Here is an 18,001-nt window from a genome sequence, read left to right as displayed (position 1 = left end):
AGAACAAAATAATTGCCATATACAGTATATATACTGTTGGCGGGTCACTGCTAACAGTTATTTGAGAGAGTTGACGTCTTCCGATGCACATTCAAATGTATTCAGATAATTCAAAACCAGGCAGAATGTATTTATTTGTTATTATTACCTTTTATTTATTATTAACTCATTTAATATTGTGGTCTTCTGTTAGCCACAAACTAATTCATCTGGCCAAAAAGATGCAGTGATTTGTGTGCAACTGGGGCACTGACACTGCGCTCAGTGATTTGTGTTCAACTGGAGCACTAACACTGCTCTTGTCTGGTGTAGCAACAGACAACATAGGTGGGTACCCTCATTAAATAAATAAATATATTAATAAATAATAAATATTAACTATCAGACAACTGTGTATTATAATTAAAGATGTTTTAATCATACCATGAAGATCAAAACTTGAGGTGTGTGTCTTATTTTATTTTATTTTATTTTATGTGGGACTCCACTGTCTCAACTGGTTTGAACTTGTTAAAGGGACACTGTGTAAGATTAAGAACAATTTCATTAAAAAGGAATGAATTAAATGATTATTAATTTCCAAAAAACATGCAAATAAATGTGTTCTTAACAACCAACAGTATGTTATAAATGTAAATGTGGGTCTATTTATCATTAAAATTTATTACACGTGGGGTGGCAAGTACAGGTCTTCAAGGCTCAGAAGCACATGCCAGATGGCAGAAATGAGACAGGAACAGGTGGTGGCAGCACTGAGTGATGTGATGCTACAGCAAAATCTGTATATGACGGTTATAGAGGTCAAGGAGAGGCTAACATTGTTCTGGGTTATTTTATTGATACAAGCAACATTATGTTAGGTCTCTAACCTACCATGCAGTATTTGTGAATGTGGGAGCAAACCGGAGAGCCGGGAGGAAAGCCAAAGTGGGCACAGGGCGAACATGCAAACTCATGTCAAGAATATTAGTTTTGAGTTATTGACAAAAAAAAAAAAAAAGAGAATTTTCGACATTTTCGTCCATTTTGTCTACAAAAACAACCTCCTTACGATCTCGACTTTTTTTCCCAGCAGCCACAAGGTTCAAATTGTGAAGATAGTATATGAAAATAAGGGATTGTTAGACAATGTTCACTATTGAACGATGCATGTGCCAAATCTAGGGGATTCAGATTGGGACATTCAAATTGCTGTCACCCCCAATTTTTCATATACCTCTATGTTTTATATAATTTTAAAAGAAGAGTATAAATATATCTATCTCAATTTTAATTCGGGAGACACACAATTATCCGGATTTTGTGACATATCTCAGTTGTGATTCCAAATACTTTTTGTACAGAATGAAAATAATTGCCGAGAAACATTTCACACATTATTAAGATCAGCCCAAGTTCAAGGATGTCAACATGATACAGAATAATCCAAGTAAAGTTGCACAGTAATGCCAATGTGAATTAAAAACAAAAAAAAAAAACTTGAGATGGATGAGGCAGGGAGAAGCTGAGAAAGGTGATGAGGTGCAGTGCCAAAGAAGGTAGAGGCGAAAATACATGAAGAGAATCTCATTGGGGTGGCGACAGTGACTAGAATGCCAACTGTATCTGGAATTTGAAATGAGACCATGAAAATGAACTATGTGTCTGTGGTTTTGGAGAAATGGCCAAAAGTCACATTGAAAATGTGTCGAGAAATATTATGTGCAGAATTTATCGACAGGAGTTAAATGATAGAAAGTTCCAAACGTGATTTGAACCCTGCAGCCACATGCCTACCACATCTTCCAGCACTAGAATGATTGTATTTGCTGAATTGGAAAAAAAATTGGTTACAGTCCAATATTAAAAAGATTACACTCAACTTCTCAAATACAGTATTCGTTATCTCAAAATTACCAAGTACAGAAACAGACCATTGCTTTATGTTGTCTTGAAATGGTTATTTTAAAGAAACTTGTCCTTTCACCTGCGAATGAGCTGGACTTGCAGGTTTCAAAGAAAATCCTACATCAGTTCTTCAACCACAAGAATGCTGACTTTATTTTTTAATTAAGTGATTATCCGTATTGGTCTTATATATAATACTAGCTATTCAGTATCAGTTGATGAACAATGCTAAAGTAAATATGTTATAGTTAATTAAGAATATGTTGTGACTTGATCTTGCAAGGCTTGTGCAATCATTAGATAAAGCATTACCTGTCGGTGATGCCACACATATCAATCTGCAAGTGGCTGTAATTTCCCAGCAGCCTTTCCTGCATCTTGATGAAATCCACAGGATGTTTATGCAGCGTCACAAGGCGCATACAACCCTGGAAGGTTGTAACGGGGTTGCTACACTTGTAATTACTATCCGGCGGAGGACAGCCTGAGGAACAGAATGCAAGACGACACAGTTAAGGAAATGTCGGCGCTATGTATTGTTGTCTAGTGACTACTCTGATCTTGCTGCATAATAACTGGAAAATTCAACGAAATTATGTTAATTAAATGAGAGTAAAATGTTAAGTGGCAGCACTCCACTCTGAAACGTATACTTATGCTGATTAAATTACTCAAAGTGTGTACAGTGGGAGGCTTTCTGGCACATCATAATGTGAGTTTGCGCAAGAGAAACTTGCAAAACAGAGACTTACATTCAGGCAGCCTTTAATGTATTTATGAATGGAGACACAGTTTTTATTGTTTGTAAATATGATCTTAAGTATTTGATCATGCCTTTGGGAAATTATAATGAAATTCATCTTTATTTTGGGGCGTAATGAGTGTAAGTTAAACATTATTTGGCATTTGACAAAATGGGATCCATTCAAGTATGTTTTATAATTAACGTACAGTACAGATCAATAATTTGGACAAATTCAATTTCTTAACACAATGATGGCCGCTTTTCTGATTGTTTTAGCATTAGCTGAGTGGTTCCTGCTATTATAGGGATTTTAAAAGTTGTTCAACAAGGCTGTGGGCTATGTGTTAACCAAAGTTCACAAATTAACCCTGATAAGGCACACTTGTAAAGTGAAAATCCATCTGATATCAATCAAGAAAATATATCAAGAAAATAGCAAGAGTGTGCAATGGTTGGTTATTTTGAAGAAATTAGAATATGAAACATGTTTTCACTTGTTTCATCTTTTTTGTGATGTACATAAGTCCATGTGTGTGCATTCATATCTTTATTGCATTCAGTGAGAATCTACTGTCGAGATTGTCTTGAAAATGCATCGAAAGAGGAATGTCCAAACTTTTGGCCTCAACTGTATTTTTGGACTCTTTATAAGTCGCTCTAGAATACAAGTCACACAAGTCAAAAAATGCATCATGTAGAAGGAAGATGTATATGTCCCTCCAGGCTGTTGTCAGGTGTGTTGGGAGTCATTTTTTCTTCAAAATCCTAGAACAAGAACAGTGAGCTGGGACTTGCACCTAAAATCACTAAACCAAAATAGCACCACTGTCTGAATTGCAGCAATGCACCAAAAGTATTTGAGAACCTCCAAAAGAAATATAATACTATTAAGGAATGGTGATTTTGAGTGTCAGTCTGTCTCAAATGTATAATGCTCAGTAGTACAATGCTGCTGTCAGACTGAACACAAGTTGAGCATTTCTGGCGGGCGGCACATTGTCATATACGTACAGTCAATAAGGTTTATGCGTCTATGCATGAGTGCTTGCCAGGTGATGGATTTGAGGAAACTGAATGGTTTGCTCCTTCCCCCATTTTGCCGTGAACGTTTGGCTGCATTTCCAACAGTCAATCAGTGTCGAGTATGTACTTTACCGAAGAAAAAATATGGTATATCAAGACAGTACAGTAGTTTTGTGGTCTCTCTCAGTCAGCAGATCTCAGTTTGATCTAATAATCAAATAATGTATCTGTTGTATATGTAGCCATACGATGGCTATAGGCTGTAATAAAAGATTAAATAAAAATAATCAACGATATAATAAAAATCAATGACACTGCTAGTTATTTACACTGACATTGTATGATAGGCCACACATCTCAAGTGTTGGCACAAGCCAATAACTATGTGATGCATAAACTACTAAATATGTAGTGCACATGATGCATTCAAATAAAGTTGAAAACTTCAAACTCAAACAGTAAACACGCCCATGATTCATATGAATACATATACATATGAAAAACTGTAAATATACGTGATGTAAGCTTTACATTGATCAATAAAATATGACTTATAATCAATCATTAATCATAATTAATGCCTATATCAATAAAAATAATGGGAGTTAAATAGCTCTGGGTTTTTACTTAATTACAATATATGGCCAATATACCTAATCAAATAATTTGGCTTTCGTCTCCCATTCTGATAAAATAAAATGAAAGTAAATCATAAAATATACATTATTCCAGCAAATTATACTCATGAATAATTATCAATCGTAGTTATTTTGGAAAAGTTGCAAAAGGAAAGGCCGGTCAGAAACAAACTAAATTGTGTTTTTAATTTCTCTGCCATAGATTACGTGAACCATTACAATTTTAACAAATTACAATGGTAACATCAGCAATAATAATATAAACCTATAAGATTGTATGCAAATGTGTATCATAGTTTTATAGTGGCCTCTTGAATTCTTTTGTTATGCCCTGCAATATCTTTCTTTCATCAGAAAGCTCAGATGTCTGGAACTTTGTTCATTACATGAAATAAAGTATACAGTATACAATGAATATATACGACTGTGGTTTGTAGAGGTATGTTTTGTGTATAACACAGTACATATCCCATTGTGTGCTTATCTGTGTGAAACATCATGCCTCTCTTCCTTTAGCCATGCCCCATGGTTGTGTTTATGAGTAGGACTGAAGAGAAATGAGTAGAACTGTGACCTGGGTGCAAGCAATCAACATCAGCTGCATGCTTCAACCAACCCTGAATTACACCTTATCGCCAGATCGACTTATGCTTTCAAGTCACCCCCGTGCCTGTATCCTCGTCTTGTACTGCTGCCAGAACGGTCTCGTTACCTGCCCGCCGCAGCGCCACAGCTGTGGACCTCTCACTACCCCGCTGAGTTAAATAATCCTGGTCGAACCTAGAGCTAGTAAGAATCGCTCCTCACATTAATCTGCATGTTTTTCTTTGTCTGCTCTTGGGTCCTCTTCCCACACCACATTACATTACAAACAGTACTTAAAATCGAAGCACGGGCTTGGTTATGAAATTGATAACCTGACTTAGTTAACGAATCATCAACATTAGGAACGACTGTCTTGCTGCATTCATTGATATATTAGAAACAATAAACACGATTGATATGTCTGGCGGGATACCTTACAATGGACTGCAACATTTTGAACTCATTTACGTTCGTCCTTATTCTTATGTTGCTAGATTTAATTTGAAAGTAATTAACGTTACAAATACCAAATAATTAAAAAAAAAAACTATCGACCACCACACAGTAAACACTATATGTGTATGAACTGTAAAGTATTCTTTCTTGAGGCTGATGGTAGTCATCAGACACACTCATTGCTATTCAGGCTACAGGCTCTGCTTGACTAATTATAGTCAGACCATTAGGTGCAGTTTGACAGCTCCCAGCAGAAAAAAATGAGAGTGAGAGAAATTATTAATTGTGTATTATCACTTTAAATTTAAGGCACTCAAAAAGAGTGACGGCAGGGGCGTCTTTGAGACTGTGATACATAATTGCTGTTTTTATATCTCATGCAAATGAGACACATCATCATACTCATTACACTTTTATGCAATATTCTTCCAAATGAAGCATTATGGTTTGACTTGAAAAGTCAACATGCAAGACATTATTACTCAAACACGCTTGAGGGTGTCAAATACAGTAAGCAAAATGAGAGAAAATAAAAAGAAGCACATAGAGAAAAGAGTATAGATTTTGGATTGTGATCTGGTGGTGTTAGTAAAGTGAAGGACATTTTTGAAAATAGACCATGATTTACTGTATTCTAGATTCAGATATAGTCATACAACAATTAAAAAGTACTAGTATAGAAAACATTACAATCATAATTTTGTCAAGCCTGACTAGAATTGCTTTTAGGGCGTTAACTACTGGGGATTTATTGTTGACATTTTGTGGGCACTGAATAACAAACACATAAAATACAGTAAAATAATAAGATATACGAATCGAATACACCGTATTTTCCGCACTATAATGCGCACTGGATTACAAGGCTCACCTTCAACGAATGGCCTATTTTAAAAATGTCTTCATATATAAGGTGTACCACATTATAAGGTGCATAGAAGAGAAGCTACAGTCGTGGCTGTGCTTGCATTATGGATCCACAAGATGGAGCTGTGCTAAAGAGAATGTCAACAAAATAATCAGACGAGTACTTTCAATGAATCGCATATTTTAAAAAGGTTTCATATATAAGGCACACCACTTTATAAGGCACATAGAATAGAAGCTACAGTAGTGGCTGGGGTTGCGTTATGTATCCACTAGATGGAGCTGCACTAAAAGGAAAAAACAATCAGATGAGTCAGTCAAATTTTTCAATCAGAAATTAAGGATAAAGATGATTTGTGGAAAGTATGATTCAATTCAATATTAAACTCATTATTTTTTTAAACAAATTGCAACCAAAAACCTGAAAATATGTTGTTTTTTTGATATAAAAACAGGATCTGGATTTATTTCATAAAACTACGCTTTCTTTTACAAAAGTATGCGTTTTTTGCGCCTTGACCCCATTTAAGTTGTTTAAAATTGGAGCATGTACAGTATAGCATATCAAAATTTCAAACAATTATAATAAATACATTTGTAACTGAAATGCAAAGGTAAAAATTGAAGAATTTACATATTATATTACACATTACACATTATATTGTCATCCCCCCAAAAAGAAAAACGGCAGTTTATGCAATGAATAAGGCACAACGGATTCTAAGGCAGTCAGCTTTTGAGAATACTGTAGGCCTTTAGGTGCGCCTTATAGTGCGAAAAATGCACTAGCTTTGATTATGTATTCTTACCACCAAAGAATAGCAGATCATCAGGATGAGGGATGTCTGCTGCAGTGTGAGCAGTGGCTACTTCATCTTTGTCAACTGTGACGCTCGTGTGATCTTGTCCACTGCGAAGCTCCACGGAATGCCACTGACCGTCATTCAGCCCTGAACCTGACATCAATAAATGTTCGTTTAGAATCAAGTTCCCTGGTTTAAGCACTGTCTACACCGTAAACCCACATCAAAAGCAATTAACATGACATTTCTGGGGTATGATCAATAATATACGAAAAGGCTAACACAGACAAGTTTAATGTCATGTCTGGGAATCTAACAGAAAATAGCTTCAAGAGTTGTTGGTATGGAGACTGCAAATACAAAGTTTTGGGTATGAAAGACATTATCAAACTAAAAGGGATACTATAAACAAAAAAACAAACAAAAAAAACTATAAACTATAGTACAATATATGACTAACCTGTATTAAGGTGAAGCTGTGCTTTTACAGTGTCATTGATTTGCAATTGAAGTCTGCCATCACTCAGGTACAGCATGAGCACCCTGTGTCGCTGCAAAAAGTTAAAGGCAAACAGCAGTCCCTCTTTGTTCCATGTCCGGAATTGTAAAGCTACATGGACGAGCCCGGATGAGCCTGTTGTGCGTCCGGGCAACTGGAGGAAGCTCTGGGAGTCCGTGAAAGTTACAGCCACTGAAAATGGCTCAGTACAGGAAAAAGTCACATTGCCCTAAAAAGAAGAGGAAGTTGGACAGTGAGAACACAATGTGACAAAACGAAAACAACAAGTATGACCTCCTGGTGACACATTTTTTATTCAGAGCTCTCCAAGGAACCCTTTTACTGTCATGCAACATGTTTCCGTTAATTTGGAATATTTTGTACTTTAAAATACATCCACACGTTGCAAAGCTATCCATTTCATTTTCATCACTTTTCTAATTTTGTATTATTTATTTTTATTTTTTTATACAGACGTTAATTATTATAGGTTTAGATCTTGTATTAGCATGAGAAAGATTTTCCTTCGGCTAATATTATTGCTCTGCAATGCTTTGCTTGAGAGTAAAACATGCAGTCAAAAGTGGTGAGAAGGCCAGCTAACTCCAAAGTAATAAACTTCATCATACCAAATAATATATGGACACACATACTATTCTTTTATTTTGAAGTTATTATCGGAACTGCGTCACAACGACTGACTTGATTGATTCTACTGCACAAACTGTTGGCCAGTCGACAACAAAGGGTGGTTCCAAAACATTGTTCAATCACCAACTCAAGGCACTAAAAAAGGACCTAATTATGCAGAGATTTTTTTTTTTGCATGCCACCTATTGGAAAACATTTGGCACAGCGGCTAACATAAAGAAGCCACTAGATAGCGCCTTTTCATTGTCCCCAAGAGCAGTCAGATTACTTTTCAAAGGCACTTTAATGACTCATGAAAATGACTCAGCATGCTTTGATGCTGGGATACATTTCCTGTTCCTGCTGATTACCTTTGAACAAACCAGGCTGACTCAATCATGTGTGTTTTATGGTTTTGACATCATGCCCTTTCATTGACCAACATTTTCAGTGAAACACTTGTCTAAAACTTCAGTTCTGGTTATTGTAAAAAATGTTGATTGTTAAAAAAAAATGGTTTTCTGAATTAATTTTAAATCAAAAAATACCGGTAAATGGATATTATCCGATCAGATGGGCCCTCAAAACAAATTAATAAAACATTAAATAATATAAACCATATACAGTGTGTGTGTATATATATATATATATATATATATATATATATATATATATATATATATATATATATATATATATACTGTATATATAATGTTTAAAAAAAACAACAACAACAACTTAGAAGTTACAGAATGGATTATTTTTTGGAGGTTCTGTTGTACTTTTTTCCCACTAGACCTACAACCAATTTCTTAAAAGGTTCTCTTGAGGAAAAAGTGCTATTAGCTGGACCAGAATAAAATAGCAAACACCCAAAAGAAGGGTAAACAAGTACACATTTTTGTGATGGTACCACAGTTGCAGCAAATAAATTGTGAGAAGATGCAAACTTACCATGACAGTAACCTGAGGGTTGTTTTGTTTTGCCATGTCTATCAGATTGAGGTCATTATAATGCAGGTTTTCCACACATCCATTAAAATTCTTCTTATAGCTGTTTGACTTAAATCCATGGCTTTGGACAGCCCCAAGACTCAACTGCACAAAATAATCAATGCATAAAGAGTTACCCCAGGTAACTTCAAACTAAAAGCTCATGCAAACCGTTAACTTTGTGACTTTCCTTGGAGAGCAAAAGATGCAGACCTATTCTTGCGATGTTTAAATAGGAAAAAAATATATCTGTGTGTATTCATTCAAAGGACCCCAGTCCCAGCTCCGTCCTTCCTGTGTGGACTTTGCATGTCCCGCCCACGTCGGCTTTCTCCAGGTGTTCCCGTTTCATCGAACAATTCCCCAAATCATGCTTGGTTGGTATAATGGACACCTGGCCTAATGCTCAAAGGCAGCTGGTATAGGCACCAGCAAGCCTAGGGCCCCTTGTGAGGACAAGCGGTTTCGGAAACCAATTCACATTTTCTTCAGGATCACAGGAAGATCGTGCCAACCAAAGTTGACGTTATTTAAAAGGTATTTTAAAACTGCATTTTAAGCAATCAGAACCGCAGGTGAACCAAAAAGGTAAATACATATGCCACTGTGCTTCTCGTAATGAAAATCTATTAGCTCCATTTAAGCAAACAGAGTGAGTGGACTGTTTTGACATGTCAACATGTATGTTTACTGTGTTGCATAGTTTTTCTCACCCAATGAATGTCCCAGTGACTGAGCTCAGCTGGTATGACAATCTGCTGTGTATTCTTATCCACAGTGAGGTTGAAGTGGGGGCCAATTCGCTCTAGTTTTACGTGATGCCAGTGTTGGTCATCAAGCAGACTGCCCATTGTTGTCAGGACGTGACCACCAGAGGATGAACTCAGACCTGCAGCATGGAAGACAAGAGACATTGCATGTCAAAGTGAAAACATTTTCAACCTTAAGCATTCAACTAAGCTGACAAAACATGAGTGTATATAAAGTAAATTTATCCTATAAAATCTAATAAGTACCTCTCTTGATGATTATTCTGTGATTATCAAAACGTGAACTCAAGCCTAATTGATTTCCCTTCGGCTTGTGACTGACCTTTAGTCCAAAAAAGGCTCAAACTCAGAGATGAATTTTAACCCAGTTTTGTGTGGGAAATGTTAGAATTATATATAGCAAATATAGGTTTGGTTTTTCTTATGAGTCAAAAATATGACCACTAGAATGAAAGAGAGAAGCCTAGTTATTCGATTGGTTATCGTAAACATGAGTGTCTAGCTGGAACATTTATTGTAATTAGGTAAAAAAATCACAGTAATTTCACCCCCATCCTCTTTTCATATGTGTCAGATTTTATAGATTCAAAGGACGGAACTGTAGAACTGTGACAGATGCACAAGGACTCAAGCAGGCCACTCCACTACCACAGCTACAAAGGCTAACTTCAAAACATGTAAACGTGCATGCATCATTTGGCGTGTTTCCTTTGAAGGTGCCCTTCACAATACAGTTATTATGTTGTTGCATCTTCCTTGGTAGTTCTTTGTTTAGCTCACTTCTAGTCCCCAAAAATGCTTAGAGTGGTTGCCAACCAAGTGATGCTCCTCTTCTGCCGTATGCGAGTGTGAAATTCAGACAGACACTTGTTAACAGTGGTTTTCACATCATCACAACATCCTTTCTTGGACGTATTGCTTCAGTTTTAATTGCCATTCGGCTAAAAAAATGAAAATGCAATTATTGCCTTTGTCACAGACGGAAACACTGCCAGACACATTCACATTGAGTGGGAATGGAACATGCTGCCTGCATAGAATTCAGATGAGTATACCGCCGCGTCAGTGACTCAATTTTATTAATATCTTTATTTTGGTGATCAGTAAAATTGCACCTTGCAAAATCAAAGGATTGTGAAGTTTTAAACTGTAAAGTAAATGTAACATTACATCCAATACGTTCATTCTAGTCTAGAAAACTGTGAATACACAGCAAAATTCTTAGCCTGTTAAAGAGAACATTTGTTGCATATTTTTATGGCTGTTCAGAGAAAAGGCTTGTCCTTACTTTTAAACCACTATAGACCTAGTTAAATATAGAAAGTAAAATTAGCAGTAACTGTAATCCATAGCTATTTATTTTCTCTATCTATTGTCATACTGTGTCCAGACAGCCAGGGTCACCTCAGTGAACACAACAATAGCATTTGTTCTGGTTTCATAGTTTAGATTTGTGATTCCCACCGGTGTGCTTCGGCACGTTAGTGTGGAGCGAGAGATCATAAGGTGTGCAACGGGAAATAATGCAATGTCACTTTTTGAATGAATTATTTATTTACTGCAAATTACATATTATTGTCAATTTAGGATTTGTGGTAACTGGCAGAACCACTAAACCCCTTTCCACTAGGATCAGTGGCTCTCTAATGGGAATACGTGAAGATACTCCAGGTGGTATGTGAGTTTTAAAATGCATTTAAATAGTAGCACCCAGGAAAAATATCTCGTGAATAATTATTAAGTGTTCTAAATATTGGAAAATATACTGTAACTTCATAAAAGTAGTATTTTATTCAGTATGCTATTCAATTTCAAAACCATTTTCATCGGTTTCTCCTCTATCAGAGAAGTTCAACCCGTACTGTCATATGTCCTTATACTGCATATCAACCTTTGTGTCATTTTTTTTTTTTTTTTTTTTTTAATGTGGTGTACCTTGAAAACATGTGCCTTGGGTAAAGGTCAGGAAAAAAAAAACATGTAAAAATAGTAATTGTTTGCCTTTGGATTTTGGAGTGCAAAACCTTTTTATCACATTTTCATATGGTACAGGGGGCAAGACACACTCACTGGCTCGCTGTGTATTTGCTCTCTTGACAGCCAAGAATTGATCTGAATTGGCAAGCAGTGAAGTACATTACAGCGAGCTGACATTTTGATGAATGCAAAGCAAGGAAGAAATGAGAGTTTTGAAGAGAGGACATAAATCTTAATGAGCTAGTCATTTTACGCCACCTTCTTGGCATATTGAGACGTGTTTTTGCATGAAAGTTGTTTATCTGTGTTTTCCTGTTGCTCATTTCGGCCGGCCTATGCGTGCATGAAATAATCATTGGCTGGCGCGCGAACAAATGGCTTGAGTTTTGAATGGACTTTTGTTTAAGTGACTGGCTTAGTTTCATTTCCAGGCTTCTTCCTTTTCAGCTGCCATCAAATTATCCTAGAGATGTGACATGCTTTAGTGTTTAGCACTTTCTTAGGTTCAGACAGAAAATGAGGAGCCTCTAAGAAGTTCTTATACGCTCCTAGAAATTTGATAAATGTCGCTATGCTCCGTATTCTGTTTTTTTTCCCCTGTCCTCACACTGTTGAGCTGACAACCGACAGTGTCTCTGGATAGATGCATCAAGCTATTGAGTGAAATTACGCTGCCTGCCGACTGTAAACCCAAGGGACAGTGGAGAGAGCGATGTGGTATGCAATAGTGAGGGGCTGTGCTGAAAATGGCCAATCATACACCTAACAAGCATCAGGAACAAAACTAGGGTAGAATATGAGGTTTGTAAGCAGAAAGGCTAGACTGCAAAAAAATAAAAATATATAAAAAGCTGCCAGGAAAACAGAGCTGGAGATTGCAAAGCAGGATGCAGTTATAGTGATACGCAATTGTTTCCCCCCTCTACCTTGGCAATACATCACTGCATTGTCAAAAGTCTTTTTTGTTTGGATGACAAATGTATTATTTATTTTGCCCTTTTCTACCCAGGTTAGCAAAGTTGACAAACAGATTTTGTCATGGAGGGATGTGTGACGGGCATCACACACTGACACCAGATTAGATCTCTGTAAAGCAGAGTGACAGTCGCCAATGCCACCAGGGAATTAAAACTCCTCCCTTTCAGAAAAAAATCAAATCATTTTATTTTCTTGTCAGGTTTTTCTGTCTGTGTGCAGGGCGGCATTGAACAGAGGCAATAGTAAGAATCTCTTTCTATTCATTGTGGCAACTGGTAGTCCTTCGTAATACTCCATACCAAAGAAGTAGCTCTCAATTTGAAAACGTTTGGTGATCCTTGGTCTAAATCCATTTTGTGTCAGAAAGTGAATGAGCAAAAAATCACACAGACCCTCTCAAATCTATAAAGTTTCCAGAAGAATGGAATTTAAAAAAAAAATAATGGAAAGAGCTGAGGTCTAATTGGATGGGCAGGCAAGCCAATTCGTTTGTTTGATTGACCTGATCTCTTGGCAAAACAAAGCAAGACAAGGAGAGATGTTGCAAACACGGAGAACTAAACACACACAAAACCCTCCTCAGTGTTTTGTTCGTGCAGCGCTCTACACTAAAAGAGACAGAGAAACAGAGACTGCAACACACTGTGCTCCAAAGATTTTCCCCTAACATGTTGCATCATCCATGAAACATTTAAAAGTTAGTGCACCAGAAGTGATTTCATGCAGAGGAACACAAAAGACAAAGGAACGTGTCATAGGGGGAACTCAAAAAGTAGTCTCAAGAAGAAAAAAGAAAAAAGAGGTTTATATATCAGAAAGACTCTATCCTAAACTCTAACATGTGCCTACAATGAGCCTAAAATTGACCCAAATATTGGATCAGTCCTTTTTTGACCCATAATTGGGATGCTAACGAGTTATTTAAAAAAACAAAACTAACATGTGATTCTTGTCAATTTTGTGTTAATTTTAGAATATAAGGCAGAGCTACAACACAATGTTGTGTATTAAAAGAAGAATGTATGTACCTTGTTGGTGAAAGAGAAGCAGCTTCCCTTTTTCCAAAGCCAGAGTGAGGCTATGATCTCCTTTTCCCTCAGCATGGAACAGGATCCCACAACTCTTTGGGGTTTTCAAATTCAGAGAAATGGCCACCGGGCTCGACCCAGCACTCAGCCTGTATAGCACGCTGCTGCTGCCATCAAAGTTTGCAACATCAGATGCTACAGAGTTCAAACAAAGAGCAACATCAATACAATATTTTTGCTTTTTGGCACGCAAAAAAATATCAAAACAAGATAATCATCATTTTTGTTTGTATCTTCTAATAAAATGTTTCCAAATACTTTTTACCTAAGCCTCTTATTGAGGGAGCAATTCAATAATGATAATACCATTAAAAAAACAAATTTGAATAGTATATCACATAGATGAGTAAGCCAAAAAGATCAGATGTTACTATCAAAGACCAACTGAAACCTTTTAAGAAGTTTTCGGTTGACAGACTGCACAAGAGAATTTTGAGCAAGTGATTGATACATTTCATATCATTTTATCTGTTGAACAAAATGGCAACATTTGTACGTGGTGTCGTTCTTGCCAACTCAAACCCCTGAAACAGGGTGCGGCGTGGCTTAGTTGTGGAGTGGTTGTCTCACAAGTGGTTGTAAGTTTCCTCCCCAAGCATTGTGACCATGCTGAAGTATCTTTTAGCAAGATGCTGATTTACCACTTGCTCCTGATGCTTCATCATCAAAAGATAAAGGAGTAGTTCTTATAAACGAAAATGCTTTGATGAACTTTATAAGTGAAAAAACGCTATATAAGTGAAGTAACTACCATTACATGTTACGTTTTTAGAGCTGTTCAGTTTGGCCATTAAGTCAAATTAAAATTCCTTCTTGTTCTTGAAATGTCGGCCAATTCAATTCTAATACTATATCTACAGAATTGAATGTGGTAGTAGTTTGTAACTTAATGAAAAAGGGGTCAGATATACAGTAGTCACAGTCCTGCAACAGATAGACTTATTCAGCTAAAATTGGTTAAGAATAAAAAAAATACATACAAACATCCATGCAGACATAATCCATATTTTTTTCTGGGTTAAATGCATTTACTGTACATAATTTTAATGAGAATGAGGATATTTACCATAATGACACCCGTATATTTCAAGTCGAAGTCCAATCCTCCCATTGGGGTTCCAAGCCAGAGGGATGAGGCGGATAAAGCGGGCTACCACTGTCTGTTCAAGTTTGTACTGGACCACAGTGTCAGCATTGCTGTTGCCTGGAAGAGCCTGGAAGAGACATCATTTTCAATCAAATGATCCATATTATCCACGATCTATATATTACAAATTGGTCAACAATCTAATTGTAGAGTTGGCACAAGAATTCCTATTTGAAATAACTCAGTTGACACACATCAGGATTGCTTTTATGAACTGCAAAATTAGATCCAGTGCCAATGTCTTTTCCATTTTTTACCAGCTAAAGATAAAACACGCTAGAATATGGCGTTCTCGTTTGTGAAGATTTATCAAAAGCTCTTATCTACAGTATAGCGTTTCTCCACCACAAAGCCCTAAATGGTCTAAGCTACTTGACTCAACTCAGGCTGGTTTACAAAGCTGCTTTGTGTGCTTTTTAACCACAACGAGAGCAAAGAAAATGGACCCTAGCAATTAAATCAAACATTTTTCTCTCAACCTTTCCGTTTTCTATTCACAGTTGTCATTATTTATTAAGCGGGGAATGTAAATTGCAGATATGTCCACATGGACATCAATTTCCCATGTTGATAAGCTGTTTACTGGATTTAATTAACATCCGGTGTGTCTTTTCTTCCGCAGTTCTCTAAGACAGCATAAGAAGGTCCCTTCCTTTTACAACCATTAAGTAATGACATGGGCTCTTCTTTTCACGGCCAGTGCAAGGCGAGGTACGAGATGTTGAGAGAGCAGCACAAGTGCTAAATGAGTTTTTTTGCAATGGAATCGGAGGGTTTTGTGGAAGACAATCGAAGAGAACAGAAATCTCTCAATTTGGTAATTTGAAGGAATCCAGCAACTACATAAGAGGCAAGTTTAGTTTGATTTAACAAGCCCTGAGTACACAGAAATGTGACATACAATACTTGCCAATCCTATGTACCATTGCAATTAAACCTTTGGAGTGCACGCATGAAAAAAAGCTCTTGAAGATGCCAACATCAACTGTCACAGTTACACAGAAATGACCAAACACAAATAAAGGCAGTGCAGAGGAATTTTGTCCTAAATGTAAGGCATTACTTATTTTGACTGGCTTCATATTATAAATTTGACACACCACAAAGAAGGTTAAGTAGCAAATCTGTAAATATGAATGATTAAAAAAAAAAAAACTCAAGTATATAAATTGAGGCGTCAAAAAAAAAAAAAAAATTGAAGCCATTCTCATCTTTCTGAAACACATTTGGTGTGCTTGCTGAATGTGATGACCACTCAACATTTTTTCCATGTAGGAAAACAAGGCACGTGGCACAAGGCACAAGTGCCCTGGTTCACATACATGGGGACTATCAATTCATACATTTTTATACATTTTATTTTTTTATTTATTATACAATGAACCTCTGCTTTTCACGGGGCATAGGAACCGGACCAACCCATGAATCGTGAAAACAAAAGAAATGTTTGCAAACTGTATACAAAAAATGCTTTCAGAGTTTGATCAAATGTTAAACTGCTTGTATAAAAGAGTTGACTGATGCAGAGGAAACATTAATAATCCACCTGTCTCTCTCGCTCTCTCTCTCTTTTTTTTTTTACATTGTAAAAAATTAGAGCCCTTTGAGGCCTGGGGGGCCCATTTGCCCATTCTTAGCATAGATGAAAAGTGCACAAGTGAGTAAAAAATAACATAATTCCAAGAAAGTATACCATGCTATCCTCCTAAAATAACTTTACAGAAAATTTAAAAAATGTCAACTTGTTTGTATTGAAGGGACAAGACACAAATCCCACAAGACAAGATGTCCCACAACATCACAAGAACGAGAATTACGAACATTATTAGACAGGTTTAATTCAATTCATGCCAGGCCCAATAAAAAAAAGGTGTTCCTTTAATTTTTGTGAGCAGTGTATAATTAAGCCACCCCTAAACAATGCTCACAAGTCAAAACGGATCTTTAGGCTGGAATCTTCTGGAAAGTCCTTTTGGGGTCCCTGAGGGTGTGAAAATGACCTCCAAAGAATGTAGAGTTTCTGACTGACCACTTTATTCCATGGTACAAAATGAGGAAACGTACCTTCCAGCATAAAATCATCTTCATGCCTGACAATGCCCCATTACATTGTGCAAAGAACACCACTGAGTCACTGACTGCAATGGGCATAAAAGAAGACAAACTGATGGTGGAGCCACCATCTTTACCTGACCTCAACCGTATTGACCTATGGAGCATCATCAAGCAAAATATCTATAACACATTTCATATCCTAGCAACAGCACTTGGGGCGAAAACGTCATCATAAAATGTTACAGGTCTAAATGAAAGCATTTGTGGCCATACATTATTTGGTATAGTAATGTTACTTTTTTTAAGGTCTCACTATGATTGGTTGTATTTTTCACTGTCATGTAATATTCATCCTCACGTGTCCATTGTCATTAGCAAATTAACCCTAACCTTATCCCTAACCCTAGAAAAAAAGCTAAAATAATACAGCTAAATTAAAAGAAACTGTGATGTGCAGGTACAATAAATCTTGTTCTAATCTTGCCTTATAATTTTGCTTGTCCTAATTGCTTGAGTTCCCAGAGGCCGAATTTGTGTTGTATCGTATATTGTTATTGCACACTCACGTCAACCGGACACTACCCAAAAAACTCATACACTTGCTAATTTAACATGCTAAAAAGTTTCCCAATGTTTTATTTTTTTACAGTGGCATCGATATGGACAGTGAAACCTCCAGGAGGAGCATATCAAAATCCACAATCGTGTCGAGTCCCCACCATGCAAAAAGCCTTTAAAAAACCGAAGCAAATATCTGTCCTAAATCATGTTCATAAATGGCTTCATAAATGGCTTAAGCCATGACTGATGCAATAAATAAAAGAATGAGCCGACTAACCCAGTGGCTATTGATTCCAAAC

General features: G+C 36.7%; 1 protein-coding gene across 1 annotated transcript in view; it reads right to left on the bottom strand.

Moving 5' to 3' along the window:
- LOC148417277 (contactin-associated protein-like 4) overlaps positions 1-18,001 on the bottom strand; it is a 68,779-nt gene that overhangs the window by 23,680 nt on the left and 27,098 nt on the right. The window contains exons 4-10 of the mRNA XM_088425308.1: positions 15,006-15,153; positions 13,880-14,074; positions 9,840-10,015; positions 9,088-9,231; positions 7,465-7,732; positions 7,011-7,157; positions 2,200-2,371 (exon numbers count right to left, since the gene is read on the bottom strand). Of these exons, the coding sequence (XP_088281434.1) occupies positions 2,200-2,371; positions 7,011-7,157; positions 7,465-7,732; positions 9,088-9,231; positions 9,840-10,015; positions 13,880-14,074; positions 15,006-15,153 (1,250 nt within the window). The remainder of the gene's footprint in view (positions 1-2,199; positions 2,372-7,010; positions 7,158-7,464; positions 7,733-9,087; positions 9,232-9,839; positions 10,016-13,879; positions 14,075-15,005; positions 15,154-18,001) is intronic.

The sequence above is a fragment of the Hippichthys cyanospilos genome, chromosome 10 (genome assembly GCF_059441005.1).
Source record: "Hippichthys cyanospilos isolate Australia breed blue-spotted pipefish chromosome 10, RoL_Hcya_1.0, whole genome shotgun sequence".
Classification (NCBI taxonomy): domain Eukaryota; kingdom Metazoa; phylum Chordata; class Actinopteri; order Syngnathiformes; family Syngnathidae; genus Hippichthys; species Hippichthys cyanospilos.
Note: the sequence above shows the minus strand (reverse complement) of the source record. Positions and strands in the feature narration are given on the sequence as shown.